Here is a 27204-nt window from a genome sequence, read left to right as displayed (position 1 = left end):
GAGGCTTTCCTTGAGCCTCTGGGAGGGTGAAAACGGGAGGCCCTCTGGAGGCCAGAAACGGGCTGTTTCCGGACTTCCAGGAGGCCTGTTTTTCACCCTCGCAGAGCTTCCGCGCAGGCCCTGCACTTACCTGGCATCCAAAACGGGCTGCGTGGAGACTCCTGGGAGGGGCAGGGCGGGGTGGGCGGGGTCAGCCAGTCCTTGCGACAACCAGTTCGGCAAACCAGATTTAAATTACGAACCGGCTGAATCCCACCCCTAGTTCCGCTCCCTTTTACGACCTTTCTCGCCGCTGTGTGAAGTGAATCACTGCAATAGCTAAGCGAGCAACGCGGCTGTTAAGTGAATTTGGCTTCCCCATTGACGTTGCTCGTCAGAAGGCGGCAAAAGGGGATCACGTGACACACACACACACACACACACACACCCAGGACACTGCAACCGTCCTAAGTACATGCCAGTTGCCAAGTGGCTTGATTTTGCTCACGTGACCGTGGGGATACTGCAACAGTCATAAGCTGGGTTTTTTTTCCAATTCCGTTGTTAACTGGAATGGTCGCTCAATGAAACGTTGTAAGACAAGGACTAACTGTACCAGGCTTGGTAAGGGAGGGAAATTAACGTAGCCACGGATGGCTTTGCCCTCTTGTTAAGCCACATCTCCAGCCTCAAGCACAAGACAGGCCGTTGAAGGACCTACCATCCCTTAAACTGGAATGCCTGGTTCCTACCCTGATGATCATTTGATACAATGATGGTTTTCCTGCCCCCGGAGGTAGATCAGGCCAGGATCAGGCTTGACTCTGATGCTGACTGGTCTTCCTCCCCAACCTCAAAATTTCACTTGAAGTGAAGATTGGAAGCAGATTCCGACACGGTTTTTTTTTTCCCCCCATCCCGCTGCTTTGGGGAAGGGGAGCGTGGGAATGGGGTACCTACAGGTTTTCAGTTCCAGATCTTGAGGAAGCTATCCCACGATCCTGTTGCCACCGCCATGCCATCGTCGGTCACACCTAAGCAACTGACGCGGTTATCGTGGCCAGCTAAGACGCCTGCGGGGGGGAGAGAAAGAGAGAGAGAGAGGGGGGAGAATGAAACACAATGCGGGAGGAGAGTTGCAATACAACTGAGTAGCAAATATATACCACCCACAGTGTGTGTATGTGTGTGTGTGTGTGTGTGTGTGTGTGTGTGTGTGAAGACAGAAGGGGGGAAGGGAGGGAGGAAGGAGATGAAAGAAGAAAAGAACATGGAGGGGGAAGGAAGGAAGAAAAGAAGAAGAGGGTGGGAGGGAGATGAAAGAAGGAAGCAAAGAATAGAGGGAGGCAGGGGAAGGAAGGAAGGAGGGAGGAGAGAGAGAGAGAGAGAAAGCAAGAGAAGGAAGGACAGAAAGCAAGAAGGAAGGGAGGGAGGAGGAAAGAAAGGGAGGGAGGAGAGAGAAAGCAAGAGAGAAGGAAGGACAGAGAAAGCAAGAAGGAAGGGAGAGAGGAGGGTGAAAGGAAGGAAAGAAAGGGAGGGAGGGAGGGAGGACAGAGAAAGCAAGAGAAGGAAGGACAGAGAAAGCAAGAAGGAAGGAGGGAGGAAAGAAAGGGAGGGAGGGAGGAGAGAAAGCAAGAAGGAAGGACAGAGAAAGCAAGAAGGAAAGGAGAGAGGGAGGGTGGAAGGAAGGAAAGAAAAGGGAGAGGGAAGGGAGGTAGGGAAGAAGGAAAGAGAGAGAAAGCAAGAGAGAAGGAAGGACAAAGAAGGAAGGAAGGACAAGGAAGGAAGGAAGGAAGGAAGGAAGGAAGGAAGGAAGGAAGGAAGGAAGGAAAGAAGGAAGGAAGGAAGGAAGGAAGGAAGAAGGAAGGAAGGAAAAGAAGAAGAGGGTGGGAGGGAGATGAAAGAAGGAAGCAAAGAATAGAGGGAGGCAGGGGGAAGGAAGGAAGGGGAGAGACAGAGAGAGAGAAAGCAAGAGAGAAGGAAGGACAGAAAGCAAGAAGGAAGGGAGAGAGGGAGGGTGAAAGGAAGGAAAGAAAAGGGAGGGGGAGGGAGGGAGGACAGAGAAAGCAAGAGAAAAGGAAGGACAGAGAAAGCAAGAAGGGAGGGAGGGAGGGAGGAAAGAAAGGGAGGGAGGAGGGAGGGAGGGAGGAGGGAGGAGAGAAAGCAAGAAGGAAGGAGAGAGGAGGGTGGAAGGAAGGAAGGAAAGAAGGAAGGAAGAAGGAAGGAAGAAGGAAGGACAAAGAAGGAAGGAAGAAGGAAGGACAAAGAAGGAAGGAAGGACAAGGAAGGAAGGAAGGAAGGAAGGAAGGAAGGAAGGAAGGAAGGAAGGAAGGAAGGAAGGAAGGAAGGAAGGAAAGAAGGGGAAAATAATCATGAGTGGCTGAATTTGCTCAAGGATTTGATATTCATTCATTTACCGTCCTCCCCCACTTCCTCCCTCATTCCTCAGCCACAAGCCCCCCCCCGCTTTTGCCCCCGCTAAAAAAAGGGGGCCGAGCCTGACCTGCTCTGTCCGCTTTGAGCGTGTCCCACACGTTGCAGTTGAAGTCGTCGTAACCGGCTAGCAGGAGACGCCCACTCTTGGAAAATGCTACGGAGGTGATGCCACAGATGATGTTGTCGTGGGAATAAACCATGAGCTCTTGGTCGGCACGGAGATCGAAAAGCCGGCACGTGGCATCGTCGGAGCCAGTGGCGAAAGCGTTGCCATTGGGGAAGAACTGCGCGGGGAGAAAGAAACTGATGTAAAATATTCACGATGAGGGTGATGGGTGGTCCTACGGTCACAGCCAGATGTTCAGTCTGCCTGGATTTGGCATTTCTGTCCGCCTACTGAGTCCTTCCCAAGGATCTGGGATGGGCAGACGTGGCTGCTTAATAATATGAAAGATTTTTTTTAAAGCATACCGCTTTTTGTGCTTTTAATATTTTATTTGTATGCCCTCTGTGAGGGACATGGTCAATTCCTCAAATAGATAGATAGATAGATATTAGATTAGATTAACAGAGTTGGAAGGGACCTTGTAGGTCATCTAGTTCAACCCCTCACCCAGATAGGTAGATAGGTATTAAAGATAGGCTAGATGATTCATAGATATCGATATATAGATATTTAGATAGATGTATAGATAGATGATAGATAGATAGATAGATAGATAGATAGATAGATAGATAGATAGATAGATAGATAGATAGATAGATAGATAATCGATATATATAGATAGCTAGATAGAGATAGAGTAGAGTAGAGAGAGAGAGAGATGAATAAGATGGATGATAGATAGATAAGATGGATGATATAGACCGACAGACAAGACCGACAGATAAGAGAAAAAGAGTAGAGACAGATAGACCAATAGACAGATATAGAATAGAGAGTTAGACCGACAGACAGACACAATAGGAAGATTATATATATAATCTTCCTATTAGGACCAGAAGCCAGACCGCAGCTGCAACATTAGCCATTTCAAACCCCTCCAATCCATACATGCAGCAGACTGACACCCACTATGAAGATGTAGCACGACCACAAAGCCAAACAACAGCTACGCAGCTCACCAGCTCAAATCCCCCTGCAACACAGACTAAACTGAGCACAACCAAGCCCCCACCCAAACAGGACACATCCCCAGCCAATCAGAGCACAAAAAAACCCCATCCAATCAGAGCACAGCCAAGCTCCCACCCAATCAGTTCAAACCCCCACTAGCAGTTAAAAGGAAGAAACAGCTGCAATCACACATTGCTCCCAGAAGCACAAAGCTGAAGCCTGAAGATGACGAATGAGACTTCGTCGAAACGTCGCCAAGACACTTCCAATTTTACGCGGGAGAAAACCCGAATAACCAAAGACCTATATAAATATATATATATATATATATATATATATATATATATATATATATATATAGATATATATATATATATATATATATCTGTCTGTCTGTCTGTCTGTCTGTCTGTCTGTCCTATCTATCTATCTATCTATCTATCTATCTATCTATCTATCTATCTATCTATCTATCTATCTATCTATCTATCTATCTATCTATCTATCTATCTATCTAGATGTAGATAGACAGACAGGGAGGGATCTTTGCAATATATCTACCCCCAGTAGGAAATTTCATCTCCATTCCATCGAGGGACATCACAGCATTAGCGGTCCCAACAGCAAGACAGCCTGGCCGCCTCCTCGCCCGCCACCCCTTCCTACGTACACAAATGGCATTGATGTCCGACTCGTGGCCGGTGAAGGTCTGCCTGCACATCCCTTCTCGGACATCCCACAGCTTGGCTGAGGCATCGCAGGCACCGGAGACGAAACACTTGGAATCCGGAGCGAGGGATAGGCTCATGACATCGCCGGTGTGGCCAGTAAACGTGGTAGTTTGCTGTCCGGTTTCTATGTCCCACAGGGCGCTGTGGTACATGGGTTGGGAGAAGAAAAAGAAAAAAGCCACCATCATAAAACAACCAAGTTAAGTCTTCTAGGGGGTTTCTCCCCATCCCTTAAATCTCTGCTGGTTTCCCCACACAGATCACATTTCTAAATTCGCTGGTGAGTTCTCCCCTTTTCTCTGACAGGCCTTAAAAAAACCACTTTTGTTGTCATTAAAAAAAAAGCAGATTTCTCCATGATCTGAAGTGGCTTAAAAGAGGGCCATCGCGCTGTGTCAGCTGCTTGGACGGTACGGGACGATCCCAGCATTCAAAGCTAAGTATTGCCGTTTACAGTCGTGGCCAAAATTTGGAAACCTTTTGGGAAAAGTGTATTTTTGAGGTTGGACGGCTAATAACACTCCTTTTTTTTGGGGGGGGGGAGTTTCAAGATAATCCTCTTCCACTGCTGGAATGGCCTGGGAATAGCCCAGACCTTAACCCAATTGAAAATCTATGGAGCCGACAAAAGAAACTTATTAGTCAGAAGCGACCCAGCAATAAAACCCAGTTAATAGAAGCCATCCTTCAATCTTGGTTTCACATGATAAGAACTGCAGAACTCAAAGAATTGGTTCACTCCATGGGAGTAGAATAGAATAGAATAGAATTTTTATTGGCCAAGTGTGATTGGACACACAAGGAATTTGTCTTGGTGCATATGCTCTCAGTGTACATAAAAGAAAAGATACGTTCATCAAGGTACAACATTTACAACACAAACAATGTTGTTAATTCATGCTAAAGGTTACCCAACTAAGCATTAACTGACATGGGGATAGTTTTTGTTTTTTTCGATGGGGATCAGTTTTGTACATCTCGTTTTTTTCTACGTGTTTCACTTTTCTTCTTTATCCTGTCACTGCTATTCTAATAATGCCATGAAAGTGATGGCATTATGTTCTTGATTAAATTATCTTTCCATGGATATATAATTTTATGGAACCACTACTACTACTACTACAAAAAAAAAAGTGGTGTTATGAGCTAGTTTTAGAAAATACACTTTTCCCAAAGGGTTTCCACAATTTTGGCCACTGCTGTATGTGAGATAAACTGGATGCCCGCATCGATCTGCAGACATCAAAACAGGGATGGAGACTGGGGGGATGGGAGGGGAGGGGAATGTTGATTCTAGGCCGAGCAGAATAGAAAAGGGCTTCTTCGACTACCATAGAAAAAATATATATATTGATTAAATCTGGGGAAGAGGACTGCTTTTGGCTAGTATTTAATGGGATGATCAGGAAAGGGATCGGAGGCGAGTTCCGCAGGGGTTGTGACTCCTAATGGTAAAATGAAACAACCCCCTCCCTTCCTGATTTCGGGGTACTAAAAATAAACTCCTGCTTGAACATTTGTGCTGGGAGGAAGCAGCCTTCCATTTTTTTTAAAAATGTTTCTGCAGGATTTCAAGGCCAGCCGGGGAGAACAAGATTTCGACCCAATGTTCAACGTTTTGTTCTGTTTTGAGTGCGCAAAGCTACGACAGCCATGTTACCCGAGTTCGGATCTTACCAAGTAGTATCTCCAGAGCTGGTCACAATCTGATTATCATCCACAAACCGGCAACAGGACAAATAGCCTGCAAAAAAAAAAAAAAGAGAACGCGAGAGATGTGGTCAAGCCCTTCGAGTTAAGTCCAAGCAAGGAACCGGAAATCATGAGGACTAGCATCACCTTTGCTGCAGGGTAGTTACCCTAACAGAATCTTGAAAACATGACTCCCCTCCCTTGCCTTTACAGCTAACTTCTTGACTTACAACCGTTTGTTGAAGTGACCGTTCACGGCACCAAAAAGAGTGACTTATGACCGGTTTTCACACTTACGACGGTTGTAGCATCCCCGCGCTCACGTGATCAAAACTCAGACGCTTGGTAATTGACTCGTATTTATGACAGTTGCAGTGTCTCGGGGTCATGTGACCTTTTGCGACCTTCTGACAAGCAACGGGGAAGCCAGATTCACGTAACAACCCTGTGACTCACTTATCAACTGCCAGTGACTCACTGAACAACGGCGGCAAGAAAGGCCGTGAAATGGGGCAAAGCTGGCTTAACCACTGTCTCGCTTAACAACAGACGTTGCGGGCTCGATTGTGGTCGTAAACTGAGGACCGCCTGTACTTCCCAGGGAATTAGGGAGGGTCCCTTAACCCTTCCCACGCCCCGTTCCTTATCCAGGGGTGTCAAACTCGATTTCATTGAGGGCTGTGTTTGACCTTGGCGGGTGGGGAGGCGTGGCCAGAGTGGGCGTGGCCAGCTCGATATCACTTGTGTTGGGGGCGCCTGTGGTGGCAGCGAAAACGGAGCTCAGGGTGGGGGAGGGAAGGGATGCACCGTGGGCCAGTCCCTCGCTATTTCAAGAGCAGCCCCGCGGGCCAGATCCGGCCCCCCCAGGCCTTGAGTCGGACACCCCTGCTCTTATCTGACAGCTGCCCTGGCTGCAGCTCTTCCTCCTTCGGTCTCCCGAGGTTATTCTCACAACCCGTCATAGAAAAATACGTTTTCGGTTCATCCCAGGGAACTTCCACGTCCATCGCCGGCCCACCCAGCCCATTTCAACAGCGAGAAACGGAGGAAGGGACGCCTTGATGACGCCAGATTATCTCAGGACGGGATCTGATCCAGGGAGATATCGCAGAATAGCTTCAAAGAAACCAAAGGCCAAGAGGAAAAAAAACGTTTCCAGCCCTTCGCCATCAATATTTTTTTAGCTTTCAACTGAAAGGCTTATTCAGAAAATGTCCCCATCTTGCCTCTCACCTGTAAACCTGGCCGGATTTATAAATAGCTCTTTATTGCGGTCGAATAACCTCGGCTCCCCACTCCCACCCCCGCCCTCCAGCCCTCCCCGGCAAGCTGTTCTCAGAGAGCTGCTTTTCGTCTCCATCCAAAAAGCCTGCAAGCAGAGGGAAGTCAGCAGGAGGCAAAGCTTTGCTGGGGGGTCTCTTTTAAGAACCGCCAAAGGTTTTCCGGAGCCAAGCTGGCAAGTGGGAGGAAAAGTCCCTGAGCTGAGTTGCGCCTTCAAGTCTTCATTTTTTTAAATTATTATTATTTTTTATTATTTTTTTTGCAAACAGAAAGAGCAGAGTAAAATAGTGGCTTGCTGGATATCCCAGTGAACAAATAGGTCTCATTTGCTTTGGAGGGGTTTCGTATTAGCTCACAATCCTGTATTTAAAAAAGCTCCATAGAACAAGAGGTGGGTTATGGGCTGTCTCTAGGGACCAAGGCATAAAGGAAGGATGCACGATGCTCTCGGGGCTGGATATATTCAAACAAGCCTAATGTTTGGTAAAGCAGCCATCTTTATTCTTTGAATGACACCTTGCTTTTCCTCTACTGTGTTTCTCCGAAAATAAGACCAGGTCTTATATTAGCTTTTGGTCCAAGAGACGCATTAAGGCTTATTTTCTAGTTAGGTCTTATTTTGAGGGGAAATACGGTACTAAATGCATCCATCTGGTTGACAATCTTAACTGGGGCTTATTTTGGGGGGGTAGGACTTATATTACGAGCATCCTGGAAAAAATCACGCTAGGACTTGTTTTCCGGTTGGGTCTTATTCTCGGGGAAACAGGGTAGAACAAGGTATGTCCAACCTGGGCAATTTGAAAGACCTGTGGACTTCCAACTCCCAGAATTCTCCAGCCATCATGGCTGGTAGGGGAATTCTGGGAGTTGGAAGTCCATAAGCCTTTAAAGTTGCCAAGATTGGACACCTCTGAGTCCTGGCTCATGGGCTGGGCAAGCAGAGGCACCAAGTTGAGAGCCACCAACCCTGGACTGGATTGGTGACCTGTACTCTACCGGCTCTCTATATTTTATTTATTTATTTATTTATTTATTTATTTGCATTTATATCCCGCCCTTCTCCGAAGACTCAGGGCGGCTTACACTGTGTTAAGCAATAGTCTTCATCCATCTGTATATTATATACAAAGTCAACTTTTATTGCCCCCCCAACAATCTGGGTCCTCATTTTACCTACCTTATAAAGGATGGAAGGCTGAGTCAACCTTGGGCCTGGTGGGACTAGAACCTGCAGTAATTACAAGCAGCTGCTGTTAATAACAGACTGTCTTAGCAGTCTGAGCCACCAGAGGCCGTTTGCTATAACTTCTCTGTGGATGCAGGCATATCTTTCCTGCATTGCTGGACTTCTGGCCAATCCTAAATAAAACCTTCTGAAACCTGGTGGATTGGTAGCTTGCCTGCCTAGCTCAGAAATACGTGGTTGTTTTTTTTTAAATTTGAGCAAAGCATCCTGACGCGTGGCTGAAACCAACCATTATTGAACTCTGGATCTCCTGCAGGAGCAGAGAGTTGGACTAGAAAACCTCCAAGGTCCCTTCCAACTTTGTTACCATGTTTCCCCGAAAATAAGACTTATATTAATTTTTGCTCCAAAAGATGCATTCGGACTTATTTTCTGGTTAGGTTTTATTTATTATTTTTTTTAATTATAATTATAAATTATAATTTATTATTTAAGCGGGACTGGCATAATAGTGTAGATTTTAAAATTTTAAAATCTAAATTTTAATTTATCAGCCTTTATAATTTGCTATGTTTTAAATGTTGTTTTAATTGTATATATTTTGTTTTATCGTTGGCTGTACAACGCCCTGAGTCCTTCGGGAGAAGGGCGGTATAAAAATTTAATAAATAATAATAAAAATAATAATAATTTTGGGGGAAATACGGCACAAAATGCACCCATCTGGGTGACAAATCATAACTGGGGCTTATTTTGGGGATAGGACTTATATTATGTGCATCCTAAAAAATCACGCTAGGACTTGTTTTCCGGTTGGGTCTTATTTTCGGGGAAACAGGGTATTCTGTACTCTAGGCCATTGTTGAGGAGCGCTGACAAAACACAAACAAAAACAGCGCAAGGATGGCTTGAACTCATCCAGAAAACTGGATCCTCAGGTAACAGGATAAACTCTACCTAGTAATAATAATTTTTTCACTCTCTAGGTGTGTTGCATCACTTGCCTTCACACCTGTTATTCTCTGCAAAAATAACAAACGTTCCCAAAGGAAGTCCACACAAATCAGAACCACTAAATAAAAAAGGAGACACTGGCTTTCCTTTTAATACTGAAAACCTTTTAAAAGCTGACGCCCAAGATCGGGATTCATATCCCATCTGCTTATCCTCTTAAAAAAAAATGTTCATCCTTTTTATTAGCACTCTGAACTTCGCCATGTCGAATTTGGTTTAATGGCCTGCAAGTGGACAGATGCCGATTCGGAGATATTCCCAATAACTCCCCTGGGGAGGTAGAATTTCTCGAGATAATCGTGCTAAGACTATTATGACAAAAGTGAGATTATCATCTTTCTAATGGTTGGGGGAGGGGGGGGGAGAAGAAACCCAGCTGTTTGGCATATTGAACAGCATTAATCTCTTGGGACAGATGTAGTCAGTTCTCTATCTCCTCCTCTCTGATTGGGGGTGGGAAGCACCACCCAACCACTAAGTCAGTGGCCCCCAAACTTTTGGGCACAAGGGACCAGTTCCATGAAGAGAGATTTTTTTCCCCCCCAGACTGGAGGGGCTGTGGTTTTGCGTGCTGCCTTGACATGCCGCAGACTGGTGACAGTCCACAGATTGCGAGCTGGGAACCCCTGCACTAAGTAATACCTTGTGGAACCAGCCCCTACCGCCAGAGATCCTTCATAGCATCTTTTAACGACCCCATAATCCCTTGCAGGGTGAAGTCTGGGCAACTGAATGGAGCTGAGTGTTTACTGGCCAGATGCCCTTCCTGTTGCCAATGCGGAGTTTCATTCAGCAGGTATATTTTCAACATGTCGAGAGAGAGAGAGAAATATCTGCCTCTACCTAGGATCGAACTCACAGCCTCCTGATTGCGAGAGCTCTACCTCTAGGCCACCGCAACTGCTCACCCAGAGATCCTTCATATATCCTAGCCAAACTCCCTGCCTCTATGCTACATTCAATCTGGAGAAGTGAAGTTCATACAACCACAGAACAAGGAGGCAGCCAGTTTAGCCTCCTTTTTAAAAAGCTTGCGATTCATAGATTGAAATTCCCAGCATCCCAAGATGGCTGGGGATTCTGGGAGCTGAAGTCCACATATCTGGGAAAAGCAGAACCCTGAGCTGAGCGTCTACCTGTTCCAAGAATTACCGCCTGACGTAAGGCGAGCCTTCCCTTGAGTTGCATAAAAATTACCCAGAATTTGGGATATATTCTGAGGCCAACAAACAAGGATGTAGCATTAGCCAGGGGTCAAAGGAACTGAGCCTGGATGCAAGATGGACGTACCTGTGTGGCCTGCCAGCTCACGGCTTACTCGGACGTTGCCTTCGCGTGTTTTCAAGTTGTAAATGGAGCAAATGTTATCGAGACCACCGCAGGCCACATAGTTTCCGGAAGGGGCGTATGCGCAGGTCATGACCCAAGAGGAACGCAATGGGATGGCATGGACCTAGCCAAAAATACAGAAAATTTAGTGAAGCAAATAGGCTTACATGAGCAGGTAGATGTTTAGCTGGCAGTTAAGGAGCAGGGATGTGAATTTCCTGGCAAATTGGAGGCGGGTCCTATTTTACCAATAAATTATCCTGAAATAAGGCTAAAGTTGTTCAGACTTTGACACACAAGAAATGGAACTGCACTGGCGTTTCTCAGCCCAGAAAATGAATTGTGGTTTCTAAAAAGCTGATCTGGCATTGTGTTGCTATTTTTTAAGCGGTTATTTTTTTTATTTGGCAGCAGTTTATTGAAAAGGCCTCTCAATCAACCCATGGAAAAGAAATTGCCTTCAGAAGTTGTGGGAGCTTCATCACTGGAAGCTTTCAAGAAGAGACTGGATTGCCAGAAATGGCGTAGAGGGGTTGGACTAGATGACCTACAAGGTCCCTTCCAACCCTGCTATTCTGTATCTGAGTTTTGCTAGCATGGAATTGCTTGCAAATGGGCTGCTTGTTTCCTCCTATTTTTCCCCACCATAGCCCTGTGAGGTAGGTTGGACGGAGAGACACTGAGTGGTTTGAACTCCCCAAGGGAGCTTTTATGGCTGTGGAGGGTGGACACACAAGACCCTGGGTTTCCCTGCTCTTAATCTTCACTACTTTAAGTACTATACATGCTGGTTCCCTCTAAGTTTACAAGTGTTGCAATGAATTTTGGGAGAAAACACACCGGAATCGAGAAAATTAAAACATCTGATAAGATAGCGCTGTTGGGTATCTTTGAGAAAACATAGTGATAGGAAAAATGTTTACAAGGTTAAGTAGCTCTTCTGTAACACTGCAAACTATTAAACATTTCCACTTCCTGCTAGAATTCTGTTTTTCACCCAGCTAGAAGTTCTTAAATGTAACATTACATTTAAGTAATATTAACATTAGCAGCACAGGCTAAACTTGTCCGTGGCTTCAAGAAAGAATTTTGGCTTGCAACTAAAGGAGTAACGGAAATGTATCTTAAACTCTTCACTAGGGCTCTAGCAGGCTTTTTAAAAAGAACACAGGCTTTATGGGGCGAAGTTGTGTTGAACTCTGAATGGCTTTGCTGCAATTCAACAACAACCAGAACATTTGATTCATCTCTCACCTTGTTTGTGGTGTAGCTGTCCCAAATGATCAGTTTTCCATCTTGTGATGCACTAACCAGAAGCCTAGAAGAGCAGACAAGGGAGAATAAATGGGTTGTGTTGTTTTTAATAATCATAGAGTGAACTGGTCCAGACTGGCCTTGATCAATTGATTGAATCCTTCACTAGAGTTTCCCAGCAAACCACATCGCCTTAGCTTTAACCCAGGAACCGTGTTCAATGGCTTCGGCGCTGTTTAAACCCCGAAGTTTGGAGTGCAGCCACCTGTGCGTATCTTTCTCAAATGGCCACTTAACCATCCCAAACTCGGCCATAGGAACCACCTGTACGGTTAAGTCCTTGAATCGCGACCACAATCGCGACCAGAACTTCCACTGCTAAGCAGAGAGGCTGCTAAGCGAGTCGTGCCCAATTTTACAATTTTTGTGTGTGCCATGGTCGTTACGTGAATCACAATGGTCACTGAGTAAAGCGCACGGTCGTTATGCAAATCCGCCTTCCCTTCCCCCATCGACTTTGCTGATTGGAAGCTGGAAGGGGAGGTCGCGAGCGGCAATCATGTGACCTTGTGACGCGGCAATCATGCCTGAATTTTGATCATGTGACTTCAGAGACATCACAATCAGAAGTGTTACTCAGCCGGTTCGTGCGAACCGCTAGTGGAGACCACGGGTGGGCCTGCCCATCCGGGCTCTGTGCCGTCCTATTTAGGGACGTTTTCAAAGCCGGCCGTATATTGGAAACCCACCGCTGATTACAATGGTTGTAAGTGGCCTTTTCCGGGGCTCTTGTAACTTTGAATGGTCACTAAATGAACAGTTGTAAGGTGAGGAGTACCTATATTATACAATGCTGAACCCGGGAAAGTGCATTGATCAGAACTGACCTGAAAGTAACCGGGGTGGATCTGCTGATAGTTCCACCTTGAGATCTTTTCTACGAGATTTACAAAGATCCGGGAATCTGCAAAGAGCTTAACTGTCGTGTCCCACTCCTCCGCTGACGGCCGGGTCAGGGAAATCCGAATCAGGCTTGCCTCTGCAGCTCTGCCCAAAGTCCTAGCAAAGTCCTCAGAGGAGGCAGGAGACCAGTAAGTGACTTCAGCAAGATAAGTTCGACTTTGCCTGACTCAGAGACTGCCAGAAAGCAGATCCTTTATATAGGCCATGGGGTGTGGCTCCATGACTCAGCACTCATTAAGGCCTGCCCCTCCCTTCCTTCTGTTGCCTCCGCCTATCCAGTCTTCTGATGCGAGGGTCACTCCAATCAGCAGCTGTTGGAAATAAACTTTCCTCAGGCTCACATGCTGTGGAGGATGGGGAGGGGTCTAGCTGCTCCGTTTGCCTGGGCATGGAGCCAGGGCTGGGGCCGGGGGGTGCTCCCTCCTCTGCAGCCTGCTTGGGCATGAAGCCAGGGCTGGGACCGGGAGGTGCCCCCTCCTCTGCAGCTTGTCTGGGCATGGAGCCAGGACTGGGGCCGGGAGGCATACATTCCTCCGTGTTCGGGAGCAGATAAGCAGACCCCGGCTGCGGTGAGAGCGGACAAGACACAACATTAACACTGATTGTAGTATTTTATAGTGTATATATGCTATTATATACACTATATACATACAGTATATATGCTGAGCTTGTCGATCGAAAGGCCGGCCGTTCAGCGGTTCAAAGCCCTAGTGCTGCTGTGTAACAGGGTGAGCTCCCATGACTTGCCCCAGCTCCTAGCAGTTCGAAAGCAAGTAAAAAAATGCAAGGAGAAAAATAGGGACCACCTTTGGTGGGAAGGGAACAGCGTTCCTTGTGCCATGCCAGCCACATGACCACGGAGACGTCTTCGGATAGCGCTGGTGCTTTGGCTTTGAAATGGAGATGAGCACCGCCCCCTAGAGTTGGGAACAACTAGCACATATGTGCGAGGGGAACCTTTCCCTTTCCCTATATGCTATTTATCACTGCACAGCATGTTCCTGTGTTGAATTTACATATTTTAAAGGGTGTTTGTAAACTTTGCTTGTATAATTAGCGTTTTAACTTCCAGCTTGTTCTATGTCGGGATGCCATGGTGACACAGTTCATAAACCTCAGTTTAAAAAAAAAAAAAAGAGGAACGCGGATTATTTGACTCGATGAAACAAAAGTCGAGCCATTAGTAAAGATTCTTTTCCTTGGATCAAAAACAGCCCTTCCGATACAGCTTTAGTCAATTTCTCTCCCCCCCCCAAAAAAAGGGTGGGGGTAAGAAAGGGGCTGCTGTCTTTTTGAAAAAAACGAGCCCAGTTCTCTGTCAACAAAGAAGAATAAATGTTAACTTTACTTGTCAGCATCGCATACTGTTCTCCTCCGTTCTGGAGCAGGAAAGTACCATCGTAAAACTTTATTAATGACGGTGGTGGCTTCGTTTAAATAAACCTTTCCTCCGCTGTGTGTGTTTGTGTTTTGGAGCTTTGCTCAACTCCCCGCAAGGAAAAAAAAAATGAACTAGCCCGAAGCTTGTGACAAAAATCCCACCACTATGGTCGAAGTGACGTACAACCGCTTTTTTAGGAGCCGTTCTTGACTCACAACCATTTGTTTAGGGACCGTTCAAAAGTTCCAAAAGTATTGAAAATTGTGCCTCGCAGTTGGTCCTTAGCTAACAACCATTCCTGCAGTCCCATCATCCAAATTCAGGTGCTAATGGCCACCAGCATGTATTCATCATGGCTGCCGCGTTCCCGGGGTCGTATGATCACCCATTTGTCACGTTTCCCAGCCAGTTTCCGACAAGCACAGCGAATGGGGGGAAGCCAAGACTCCCTTAACGACCGCATGACTCACTGAACGACGGCACCAATTTGCTTAACTGGTATAGGGTTTCCTGCCTAAGCAGGGGGTTGGACTAGAAGACCTCCAAAGTCCCTTCCAACTCTGTTATTAGAATAGAATAGAATAGAATTTTTATTGGCCAAGTGTGATTGGACACACAAGCAATTTGTCTTGGTGCATATACTCTCAGTGTACATAAAAGAAAAGATACGTTCATCAAGGTATTCATTATTCTATTCTTAATGACCGTGGCCAAAAAAGATTGCAAAATTGGGGGTGACTCACTTAACAATTGCTTTGCTTAGCAATGGACATCTTAGGCCCAATTATGGTCGTAGGTAGAGGACTAGTCATAAATCGAGGAAAAATAGCAGGAGAGACTCATTATTGGCCACCTGTTGTATTGCAGAAAGAGCAGCACAACCAGGACTCTGCTCAGGCCCACCGATTTCCTCCCATCTCCCTTTTTTTTTTGGTAAATCCTTCCCTCTTCTCATGAGAAGGGAGGAATCCTTATTACCCAACCTTGTGTTGGGGGACAACCTGTCCAGCGCAGGTATCTTACCTGGAATCGGTTCCCCAGTGCATTGCATAAATTTTGGCCAAGTGTCCTCGCAGTGTTCTTCTAGTGCGCATCTGAATACGACCCACAGGATCAATGTTGGCTGTAATCTGAAAAAGAAGAATTGCACATCATCTGTCAAACAACAGCTACTGCCCAAAGGGGGTTTTGTGTGTGTGTGTGTGTGTGTGTGTGAGAGAGAGGAGGGAGGGAGGAAGGAAGGAAGGAGAGAGAGAGGAGAGGGAGAAAGAGAGATGAAGGAAGGAGAAGGAGAGAGAAAGGAAGAGAAAGAGAGAAGGAGAGGGGAGGAGAGGAGAGGGGGAGAAAGATGAAGGAAGGAGGAAGAGAGAGGGAGGGAGAGAGAGAGAGAGAGGGAGGAGGGAGGGAAGGAAGGAAGGAAGGAGAGAGAAAGACAGAGAGGGAGAGGGAGAAAGAGAGATGAAGGAAGAGGAGGAGAGGGAAAGAGAGGGAGAGAGGAAAAAAAACAGAGAAAGTATAAAGGGGGGAGGGGAGGAAGGAGGGAGGGAGGGAGAGCGGGAGAGAAAATATACACTATAGCAGAGGTATCCAACCTTGGCTACTAGAAGACCTGTGGCCTTCAACTCCCAGAATTCCCCAAGAGAATTCTGGGAGCTGAAGTCCACAAATCTTAAGAGTGGCGGAGGTTGCGCACCCCTGCCCTAGAGGATGAGGTCATAGGAAAAGGGGTTGTATGCCTGCAAGGGTCTTATTATTGCAAAGTACCAAAGGGCCCAGGGGAGCTCCTTAAAATCCCCGAAGGTGTCACAAAAAAGGGTTTGGCTGCCCAACATAAACAGACTTTCTAAGAAACCACGGCAATCAAAGCATTGGAGGTTTGTAGTGTAAACACCACAAGGGAAACAACACAACGCCTGTCTGTCTGCGCTGTCTCCCCGCCACTTAACTATTGAGCTCCGTAACCCAGAAAACAGAATTTTCCCCCTTTCTCCACCCCAATGTTTAGAACTATTGTCGTAGCTTAGCAAAATGTAACGCCTGCTGTCTGGCGTAAAGAGCCCAGATAAATACCATTCGTGGCTAACTCTTGTCTGTAAGTCTTCTGAACCTAGTTTGAGGGAGGCAAGCTGGGCTCCACCCAACCTCTCAAGTGGCAGCACCCTAAGAAGACACCTGCACAGAGCGACTTAGGCCATCATTTAAGAAAATAAAACGAAGGCTTTTTTTTTTCAAGGAGAAAAGTCTTATGAAAGGCTCCCCAGGGTCATGTGAATCAAAATTCAGCTGCTTGGCAACTGGCATGTACTTATGACGGTTGCAATGTCCCCGGGGAGAGGGGGGGTTGGGGTGGTGCTCACGTGATGGCCTTCTGCGACCTTTCGACGAGCAAAATCAATGGGGAAGCCAGATTTGACTTAACAGCTGTGCTGCTAGCTACACAACCGCAGTGGTTCACCGAACAATGGCGGCGGAAAAAAGGACGCAAAATGTGACAAAACTCACCTAAAGAACTGTTTCGTTGAGGAAAGAATAGGAATAGGAAAAGGATAGGTTAGAATAGGGAGTGGATAGGATGGGATGGAATAGAGAATAGAATAGAATAGAATAGAATAGAATAGAATAGAATAGAATAGAATAGAATAGAATAGAAGAGAAGAGAAGAGAAGAGAAGAGAAGAGAAGAGAAGAAAAAGTGGATAGGATGGGATGGGATGGAATAGAGAATAGAATAGAATAGAGAATAGAATAGAATAGAATAGAATAGAATAGAATAGAATAGAATAGAATAGAATAGAATAGAATAGAATAGAATAGAACGGAACAGAACAGAACAGAACAGAGACTATATAGGATAGGATAGGAAAGGATAGGATAGGACAGGACAGGACAGGATAACAGAGTTGGAAGGGACCTATGGAGGTCTTCTAGTCCAACCCCCTGCTTAGGCAGAAAACCCTACACCACTTCAGAAATTTTGGGTTCAGTTGTGGTTGTAAGTCAATGAGCCCCTGTATGCCATTTTTAAGGGACACAAAACACTTGGAGATCTCTCTCTCCCTCTCTCTCTCTCTCTCTCTCACACACACACACACACGGCGCAGACCTTACCTGGGCCAAGGTAGCGTCAGCACAGGCTTTCCTAGCATCCTGCAAGAAAGAAGAAAAGAATGTGTGAATGCCTGCAGAGGAGAAAAACAGTCAAATAAACAGGGGGGAAAAACCCGTGGTTTTTTTCTGCTTCTGTTTTAAAACGACCATTCGCCGTTGCGGGGCTGCGTCCCGATAGAGAAAGTGCAATACATAAATACCTCGGAGGAGGGAATCCCTTCTCCATCTATCGGAAGCTTATAATCTGCTAAGAATTTAGAAAGCCTATTAGAGCCAGCATCTCCCTCGATCAAATGGCAAAAAAGGAAAAAAAAAAGGGTGATTGGGATGAAGGGGGAGGGACGGGTGCAAAAAGGTTTCAGACACGCTAAGCCGGATAATCTCTTTATGAAACCCCTTTCCGCTGGGCATCGCAAGCGGCATCAGTTCTGCACAGTGCCCACGTTGGCCTAAATGTTAAACAGCCGCTCCAAATTTGATCTCGTGACTCGCGGTTAGGGAGGGAATTCCATCGTAGATTTTCCATCCGGAGGGGATAGATTTAAAACACGATTCTGCTGCTCGGCTGGCTCGAAGATTAGAATTGAAGGCAATATCATCTCGTCCGTAATGAGGTTAGATTCCTTTGCCCTGATATATATAGCAATAGTTTCAATGTTGGTCAGGAGTCCCTTTAAGAACAGTTGTTTCTCAACACCTTAGGCATTTTAAGATGTGTGGACTTCAACTCCCAGAATGCCCCGACTAGCATGAGACTGAAGTCCATTGGGGTGGATAAAAATTGATGATATTTAAAAAAATAATGATAAAAAAAAACACCTCAGGACTTTTTCTGATTTTTATCAAATTCATTTTAATAAAATGCTTTTGGAGTAAAAATCTATCTAAAGATCATTTTCTATTTAAGCTACATTAATAATTTAGTTAGTTCAGCATGAAATGGAGCTTAACTATGTAGCATGAGGCTGTATATTCTGCAATATTGGCATTTTGGGTAAACTCGTTCAATGAATCCAAGCTCTGCAAGCTAGATAGGAAAGCTTCATTTTGTTTGCAAATAATAATATAATAAGAATAGAATAGAATAGAATAGAATAGAATAGTATAGAATAGAATTGAATTCTTTATTGGCCAAGTGTGATTGGACACACAAGGAATTTGTCTTTGGTGCATATGCTCTCAGTGTACATAAAAGAAAAGATACATTCATCAAGAATCATAAGGTACAACACTCAATGATAGTCATAGAATAGAATAGAATAGAATAGAATAGAATAGAATAGAATAGAATAGAATAGAATAGAATAGAATAGAACAGAACTGAATTGAATTGAATTCTTTATTGGCCAAGTGTGATTGGACACACAAGGAATTTGTCTTTGGTGCATATGCTCTCAGTGTACATAAAAGAAAAGATACGTTCATCAAGAATCGTAAGATGCAACACTTAATGATAGTCATAGGGAATAAATAGGCAATCATATCATATAGAATAGAACAGAACAGAACAGAATAGAAAATATGGAATGGAATGGAATGGAATGGAATGGAATGGAATGGAATGGAATGGAATGGAATAGAATAGAATAGAATAGAATAGAATAGAATAGAATAGAATAGAATAGAATAGAATTCTTTATTGGCCAAGTGTGATTGGACACACAAGGAATTTGTCTCTGGTGCATAGGCTCTCAGTGTACATAAAAAAAAAGATACATTCATCAATAATCATAAGGTACAACACTTAATGATAGTCATAGGGAATAAATAGGCAATCATATCATATTTTAATGTGGTTGTATCTCAGCCCAACGATGCCTTTCATTCTATACAATTCTTTAATTTTAATGATTTTTTCATTTTAATGAAAATATCTGTCGTAAGCCAATTTTAGATACTCCACCCCACAAGCCCAAATCTTTGAAAATTCTATAAATCAAAGATCTCAGGAATATTTCATTGAAGGAGGAGAGGAAACAAGTTAATACTTACTCTGATCTGATTCTTTAGTTGTTCAGCCTCCTGGCGTAACTGATCGAGTTCACTCATCTTCCCGCGCTAAAGGTGTGCAGCTTTGACACTCCTTAAAAGCTTAAAAACCTGCAAAATAAATAAACAGAGAGTGTGACTCGGCTAATCTTTTGCTCATCTAATTTAAGATATAGTGAACCGAATATTTATACCGACATGCACACAATGTCAACTCGCTCTTCAGTTGCCATAGCCAAGGGGGATGGGAAAACGGTGAAGCAGCGCGGCAGCCAAAAACAAAAGCACATTCCAGACATATCTCTCTCAAGGCTGTCTCCCAGGGTTACCCACAGCAGCCAGAGGGGAGTGATCTCTACAACCTGTGAAATTGCTCCGTTGGCGAATGTGACTGATGACACACCCTGGGAGGAGTGGGGGGGGTGGGGAATAGGGTTAAGTCTGGGTTGTAAATTATGTGGAGTCAGAGTTGGCTTCACTTGGAATGTGCCAACATGAAGCTCCTAATAACTGGATTTCTAGGGCATCCATCGGAATCCTGACAAACACATCATCTCAAAATCTTGGGCTAAGAACAGGCAGTCCTCGACTTACGTCCACAATTGAGCCCAAAATTTATGCAGCTCACATTTGTTAAGTGAGTTTTGCTCCATTTTATGACTTTTCTGGCCACAGCTGTTAAGTGAATCACTGCAGTTGTTAAGTAAGTTAGTGACAAGGTTGTTAAGCAAATCTGGCTTTCCCGTTGACTCTGCTTGTCAGAAGGTTGCAAAAGGGGATCACGTGACTCAGGGACCCTGCAACCGTCCTAACTACGAGTCAGTGGCTAAGCATCTGAATTTTGATCACATGACCCTGGGGATGTTGCAATGGTCGTTAAGTATGAAAAACAGTGGTCCCTTTTTTTCAGTCCTGTTGTAACTTTCAACAGTCACTAAACGATCAGTTGTAAGTCAAGCACTCCCTGTAATGCTGAATTATACAACATTTGTAAAACTATGCAGGCTTCTCTATTATTCTCCTATTATTGGTTTTCAAAAGACTGCAAAGGAGAAAATAATTGTGCATTTTACTGCTGGCTGATTCCTCTATTCAACAATAACTCTGGGATGGGAATTGATTAAACGAAACAAAATAAAATAATTACACTGATTCATCTGAAGCAGAATTCATGATTAAAATTAGAAACAACTTTTTTTAAAAAAAAAAAAAAAAAAGAAAAATCTTGAGCAAAGAGGTTTCCGTACAGATCCTAAAAGAAATACAGAAAACAAAGTAATAGAAATAGTACTTCGCCTGTTATTGATTTTAGATATTTCTGTATGTTTTTCTTGGGTTCGCTCTTGAATTTTCCTTTGAGAAATAGAACAGAATAGAAGGCAGAACAAAATAGAACAGAACAGACTAGAATAAGAAAGAACAGAACAGAACAGAATAAAACTATGATGGCGAACCTGTAGCACGCAGAGCCATATCTGTGGGCACATGAGTGTTGCACTAGCTCAGGTCCAGCTGATATTCGGGCCTTCCAGGCTCACCAGAAATCAGGAAATGGGCTATTTCCGGCCTCTGGAGGGCCTCCGGGGGCGGGGGAAGGCCGTTTTTGCCCTCCCCAGGCTCCCAGAAAGCCCCAGAAAGTAGGCCCACTGTGACATCGCATGCCAAAAGCATGGTGAATGCAGGGTGTGTGTGTCATGCGAGCATGTGTGGGGGAGGCACGGGGCACATTGAATTATGGGTGTGGGCAAGCACATGCACAACCCCCCCCCCGCGCAACCCCACCCCCCCGCTTTTGGCACGCGATGGCTAAAAGGTTAGCCGTCACTGGAATAGAATGTAGAATAGACCAGAACAGAATGTTTAATGTGGAATGTAGAATCGAATCAAATCGAACAGAACAGAATAGAATGTAGAATAGAATTAGAATAGAAATAAAATGTAGAATAGAATAGAATAGAATAGAATAGAATAGAATAGAATAGAATAGAATAGAATAGAATAGAATAGAACAGGACTATGGAACAGAACAGAATTCTTTATTGGCCAAGTGTGACTGGACACACAAGGAATTTGTCTCCGGTGCATAAGGTCTCCTTGTGTGTCCAATCTTACTTGACCAATACAAAATTCTGTTCTGTTCTGTTTCTATTCTATTCTGTTCCTGTTCTTATTCAGGAGTGAATCTAAGAAAAGCTTTTGTAATCTATAAACATAATTCAATTCTTTTAACTTGATGAACCACTTGTAGATTTGCCCCCTTTTCAGGTTTAGCCTTTTATTTCTCTCCCCCTCCCCAAGAAAACAGTCACTGTTTTATATATATAAAACATCCTGCCTTTCAGAAATAGCAGCCTGTGGAAGAAATCCCAGTGGACTGGATTTATTCCAGCTGTTTTCCCCTCAACTCTAGCAACAAAAGACCCATCTCCAAAGCTGATCTGATGCTGGCAAACGTCCACCCTGGCAAAAAGAGAGTATTTGCAAAATTACAATTTATTCCTCCAGCACGAGCGTTCTAGACAAGGTTCTGCTTGAAGAGTTTGGAGCCCAACCACCATCCAGGTTCTCCATTGTCAGAAATTGTGTAGGCTCTTCTTCTCGGGTGGGGGGGAGGGGGGGTTGGACTAGATGACCTACAAGGTCCTTTCCAACTCTGTTATTATTCTGTTCTTCAGAAGTTGTGGGAGCTTCATCCCTGGAGGCTTTCAGGAAGAGACCGGACTGTCAGAAATTGTGTAGGCTCTTCTTCTTGGGCAGGGGGGTTGGACTAGATCAGGGGTCTCCAACCTTGGTCCCTTTAAGAGTTGTGGACTTCAACTCCCAGAGTCCCTCAGCCAGCAAAGCTGGCTGAGGAACTCTGGGAGTTGAAGTCCACAACTCTTAAAGGGACCAAGGTTGAAGACCCCTGGACTAGATGACCTACAAGGTCCCTTCCAATTCTGTTATTATTTATTAGCTACGTGACGGTGGAGCCGTCGGTGGAATTTGGGGGGACCCGTGGCCAAGTCCTCCTTTAGCCAACTAAGCCCACTAAGTCACACTTCGTGGCAATCTCTCTTTCTCAGACACCCCCCCCCTCCAAATTGTGGTTGGGAGATGGGGGGAAAAGGGAGGGGAAGCATTCTGAAGCTCTTGAATCCGAATGTAACCAGTGGTGGGTAGGCGTGGCCATGGTGGGCGTGGCCAGGGGTGTGTGACAAGCAGAACACGGCCTCCTGCACCCCCTGGGAGCAAAAACGGGCCACGGGGAGGGGGAAGACACCCCCCCGCGCCCCGTCTTGGGCCTAGTAGGCCTCCCTGAAGCCTCCTGGGAGTGAAAACAGGCTGGGGGGAGCACCACACCCCGACGCCCCGTTTTGGGCCTCCTGGAAGGGGCGGGGCCAGCCAGCAATTTAACTACCCGTTAAATTTAACCAGTTTAACCAGAACCGGCTGAATCCCACCACTGATAAATAAATTTAAAACAATGTTACAGGAGCTACCTCAGTCTGAACCTGCAGCCCTTAACGTGTCTACACACTCAGGAGCATCTCTGAAGTTCTGGATTGCAGGATCATCGCTAATCCTTCATAATCTCCCGGCTCGAGTTAGCCACTGGGGCAAATCCAATTAAGATGATGCCTGGATGAACTTAAGTCTAGCCTCTATATCCCGGCGGTTGTTTCAAGAAGCTAAACAGAGATGGTATGATGAAAGGGCCATAGGGCAGAGTTGCGGGGCAGTTCTTCCTGTCTTGACGTAATTCAAAATAGTTAGAGAGAATCTGTAAAGACACTCAGCCATCCAGGTCACGGCTGTCTCAAAGGTGCTTTTTCAAAAGGCAGCTTTTGTTGTTCCTTGAAGACATTTCGCTTCTCATCCCAGAAGCTTCATCGGTTCTGACGGACTGGCTCAGAACTGAAGAAGCTTCCTGGATGAGAAGCAAAACGTCTTCAAGGAAAAACAAAACCCAGCTTGCCTTTTGAAAAAGCACCTTTGGGACAAGTCAGCGAAGAGTTTCTTTTGAATTGTCTCAAGCCGGCTCTTCCTGAAATGAGAATTAGGACCAAACAGGTTCTAATTACAATTAGTGACTGCCTAATCAGGGGGGGTTGGACTAGAAGATCTTCAAGGTCCCTTCCAACTTACTTTACTCCACTCCACTCCACATCACTATCCCTAGAAAAACGAATCTTTTTTAGACTATGGCCTTTCTCCACCAGCTTCCTGTTAATGCAAAAATCACCAGTTACTTTATCGCACGCATACTTAGAATGAGTTTCAGGGCTGATAATTATGGATTTTGCAATGTTCTGAAGCTAGCAAGCTTGAAGTCTGCAGCCTGATGGAGGTGATGAATAAAATGGGATCCAGGACGCCAAAACACCCACTTGCCTTCAAAACAACTATAGATGTAGAATAGAACTAAGTAACAGAGTTGGAAGGGACCTTGGAGGTCTTCTAGCCCAACCCCCTGCTCAGGCAGGAAATCCTATACCACTTCAGGCAAATGGTCATCCAAATCTCTTCTTAAAAACTTCCAGTGTTGGAGCAATCACAACTTCTGGAGGCAAACTGTTCCACGGATTAATTGTTCTAACTGTCAGGAAATTTCTCCTTAATTCTACATTTGCTTCTCATTTGCACAGCAAATGCCCCCTCCAAATTGCCAGCTCAACCTTTCCATCCAACCACTGAGCCCCTAATTCATTTAAAATGCCTGAAGCCACTATTTTAATAGCAATTTTTGATCGGGTTGAGCTACTGACAGGCGAGGTCTCATCGTAAGACGCCTGGCATTATGGACAACCAGCACAGAAAAAGGCCCTTTAAAGGTCATCTAATTTTCTGCCCAGTTTCAATGCAAAGAAAGCAGCAGGTGTGAAAATTCTTGCCCTACAAACAAGACAAGTTTGCTTTACTCCAAAAAATTCAGAGCATGTACGAGATTCTTTTCCCCCTCCTCGTCTCATTGTGGCTTTTCTATACGCAGCACCACAAAGTATAGTTAGGAGGTCTTCTAGTCCGAGCCCCCTGCTCGAGCAGGGAAACTATAGCATTTCAGACAAATGGTTGTTTAGTCTCTCCTTTAAAACCTTCAGTGATGGAGCACCCACAACTTCTGGTGGCAAGCCGTTCCACTGATTAATTGTTCTCACTGTCAGGAAATTCCTCCTTAATTCCAGGTTTCTTTTCTCCTTGATTAGTTTCCACCCATTGTTTCTTGTTCTGCCTTCGGGTGCTTTGCAGAATAGCTTGACCCCTTCTTCTTTGGGGCAGCCCCTCAAATATTGGAAGATTGCTATCATGTCACCCCCTAGTCCTTCTTTTCTTTAGACTGGCCATGCCCAGTTCTTGCAACCGTTCTTCGTGTGTTTTAGCCTCCAGTCCCCCGATCATCTTTGTTGCTCTCCTCTGCACTTTTTCTAGCATCTCAACATCTTTTTTTTATATCGTGGCAACAACCAAAGCTGGATGCAGTATTCCAAGTCTGGTCTTACCAGGGCATGACAAATCGAATGAACGCATGAATGCTTTGCCAACAATTTCAAAATAGTCAAAGATCTAGGAAGCATTTTCCAGATGCACATTCATGAATCAGCCACTTTTCAACAGAAAAGCCATTTTTATAGCCAAACGGCTAAACGGGGGGAAAACAAACTCGAATCGCCGTTTCAACGGTCACTTGCAACGAACTGAACCAAAACCAAAGTTAACCTGGAAAATATTTTCTCGGCATAAGAGTTGTATTTTACCAGCAAGTTTTTTTTCCAACGGTGCTATCATATCTCCCACACACACACACAATTTAACACAAATTAAATTAGGGTGGGTGGGTTTTTTTGCCTCTTAGCCAAATGATGCTACAATCCGAAAAAGATCGAGAAAGGACTAAGTTAATCAAAGGATGCTACCCAGTATCTTTGAAGCAGTGAACCAATTGAAGAAAGTGATGCTAATTACTTAAACTCACCTAGTTAACTGCTGTTAAGCCATTTAAATTAAAATCCTAATTATTTGTCGCTGACTGTGCCGTGCTAATATTCACAGCAAGAGTTCTTCCCGGGTTTTATCTTAAAACCCCACAGTAGTTGCCCCAAAAAGATTGTCCTTCAAAATGAAATTAAAACAAGCGCTGTTTGCACCACAATTAACAAGGTAAAGCTGTTATTTTTTTTTTGTGAATAGGGGTTGAGGTTGCAACTTTAGTGGTGGGGGGGTCTGCGCCAGCCACCCGTACCAATTATTGATTCCATTTAAATACCATGCTAAATTTCGAATTAACAAAAGGACTGCGGCTTTGATTAATTATCTGCACGCTCCAAATCTTAATACTGAGTTTTTGGCCCTTTCTTCAAAGATTTGAGAGGTGAAAGTTTCCAGCATTTGCATATAGAGGTACTCCTCGATTTACGACGGTTCGTTTAGTGACCATTCAAAGTTACAAAAGGCACTGAAAAAAGTGACTTGATTACCGTTTTAAATGACTTAATGACCTTCGCGGCATCCCCACAGATCACGTGATCAAAATTCAGATGCTTAGCAACTGGTTCATACTTACGACCATCGCTTTGTCCCGGGGTCATGTGTTCCCCTTTTGTGACCTTCTGACAAGCGAAATCAATGGGGAAACCTGACTGACTTAACAACCGGGTTGTCAGCGTTCCAGAAAACCCCTCCTGGCTAACTTATCAAATGCAGTGATCCACTTAACGACTGCGGCAAGAAGGTTCGTAAAATGGGGCAAAGCTCACTTAACAAATGTTCTCACTTAACAGCAGAAATGCTGGGCTCAATTGTAGTCCTAAGTCGAGGGCTACCTGTATAAATATTTACAGTTAAATCTTCCTGTGTTTAAGTTTTTTCCCCCCCTAATAAGAAGCCTTCATTCCAAGCTGGATCTTATGAAAAATCGAAAACTGACCCAACTGAAAACAAATAATCAATAAGACATCAAAACGGAAAGGAAGAAGCCATTAACCTGACGCAAAAATAGAAATGGAAAAGGCTGGACAATAAGAAGAACAAAAGGAGTCAGCGCTAGATCTGAAGGGACCATCCCAAAGTAAAAATTCCCCTCACCTAATACACTTCTCCCAAAATGGAGAGGCATCCTGGCTTGGATATTTTAAACAAATATCCATCTGCCCGATGGGAGCGGACCGTGCTTGCAAAACTGTCAGTCGATACGATGCGGTTCCCATTCATCCGAAAAAATTCAATTCCCAAATTTCTGAACTGTCTCCAAGGTCAGCCCCATATAGAATGCCTTTAAAAGTGCAGGTAGTCCTCGACTTACGATCACAAGCGGGGCCAGAAATTCCATGCCAAACAAGGAGTTCGTTCCATCAGTTGCACCTGAATTCGCAACCATTTTTCCCCACCTCTCCCATGGTTAAGCGAATCTCTGCAGTTGTTAAGCAAGTCGGGTGGCCGTTAAGCAGACCTGGCTTTCCTCGTTGACTTTGCTTGTTGCAAGCTGGCTGAGAAGGGCGGAGATGGCGGTTACATGACCCCGGGATACCGCAACTGGTATCAATATGGTACATGCCGGTTGCCAGACACCTGAATTTCGGTTGTGTCCGTGGGGTTGTAAGTCACTTTGTTCACTAATGTCGTAATTTCAAATGGTCACTTATCGCCTACAGTCCCTCTTTAAGGTGATGGGCAGTTTAGAAATGAGGAAGGGAGGGAGGGAAGGAGAAGAGAGAAGGAAGGAAGGAAGGAAGGAAGGAACGATGGAAGGAAGGAAGGAAGGAAAA

At 44.9% G+C, this 27204-nt stretch overlaps 1 protein-coding gene across 2 annotated transcripts in view; it reads right to left on the bottom strand.

The window, feature by feature from the left end:
* GNB1 (G protein subunit beta 1) overlaps positions 1 to 27204 on the bottom strand; it is a 55072-nt gene that overhangs the window by 2421 nt on the left and 25447 nt on the right. For both annotated transcript variants that reach the window (XM_058161077.1, XM_058161078.1), the window contains exons 2-10: positions 19466 to 19573; positions 17474 to 17512; positions 15390 to 15496; positions 12023 to 12086; positions 10730 to 10892; positions 5941 to 6007; positions 4203 to 4404; positions 2483 to 2699; positions 940 to 1052 (exon numbers count right to left, since the gene is read on the bottom strand). In XM_058161077.1, coding sequence (XP_058017060.1) covers positions 946 to 1052; positions 2483 to 2699; positions 4203 to 4404; positions 5941 to 6007; positions 10730 to 10892; positions 12023 to 12086; positions 15390 to 15496; positions 17474 to 17512; positions 19466 to 19522 — 1023 coding nt within the window. In that variant the 5' untranslated portion in view covers positions 19523 to 19573 and the 3' untranslated portion in view covers positions 940 to 945. The remainder of the gene's footprint in view (positions 1 to 939; positions 1053 to 2482; positions 2700 to 4202; positions 4405 to 5940; positions 6008 to 10729; positions 10893 to 12022; positions 12087 to 15389; positions 15497 to 17473; positions 17513 to 19465; positions 19574 to 27204) is intronic.

This window comes from Ahaetulla prasina, chromosome 18, assembly GCF_028640845.1.
Source record: "Ahaetulla prasina isolate Xishuangbanna chromosome 18, ASM2864084v1, whole genome shotgun sequence".
Lineage (NCBI taxonomy): Eukaryota > Metazoa > Chordata > Lepidosauria > Squamata > Colubridae > Ahaetulla > Ahaetulla prasina.
The sequence above is the reverse complement of the archived record's forward strand: the minus strand, read 5'-3'. Positions and strand labels throughout refer to the sequence as shown.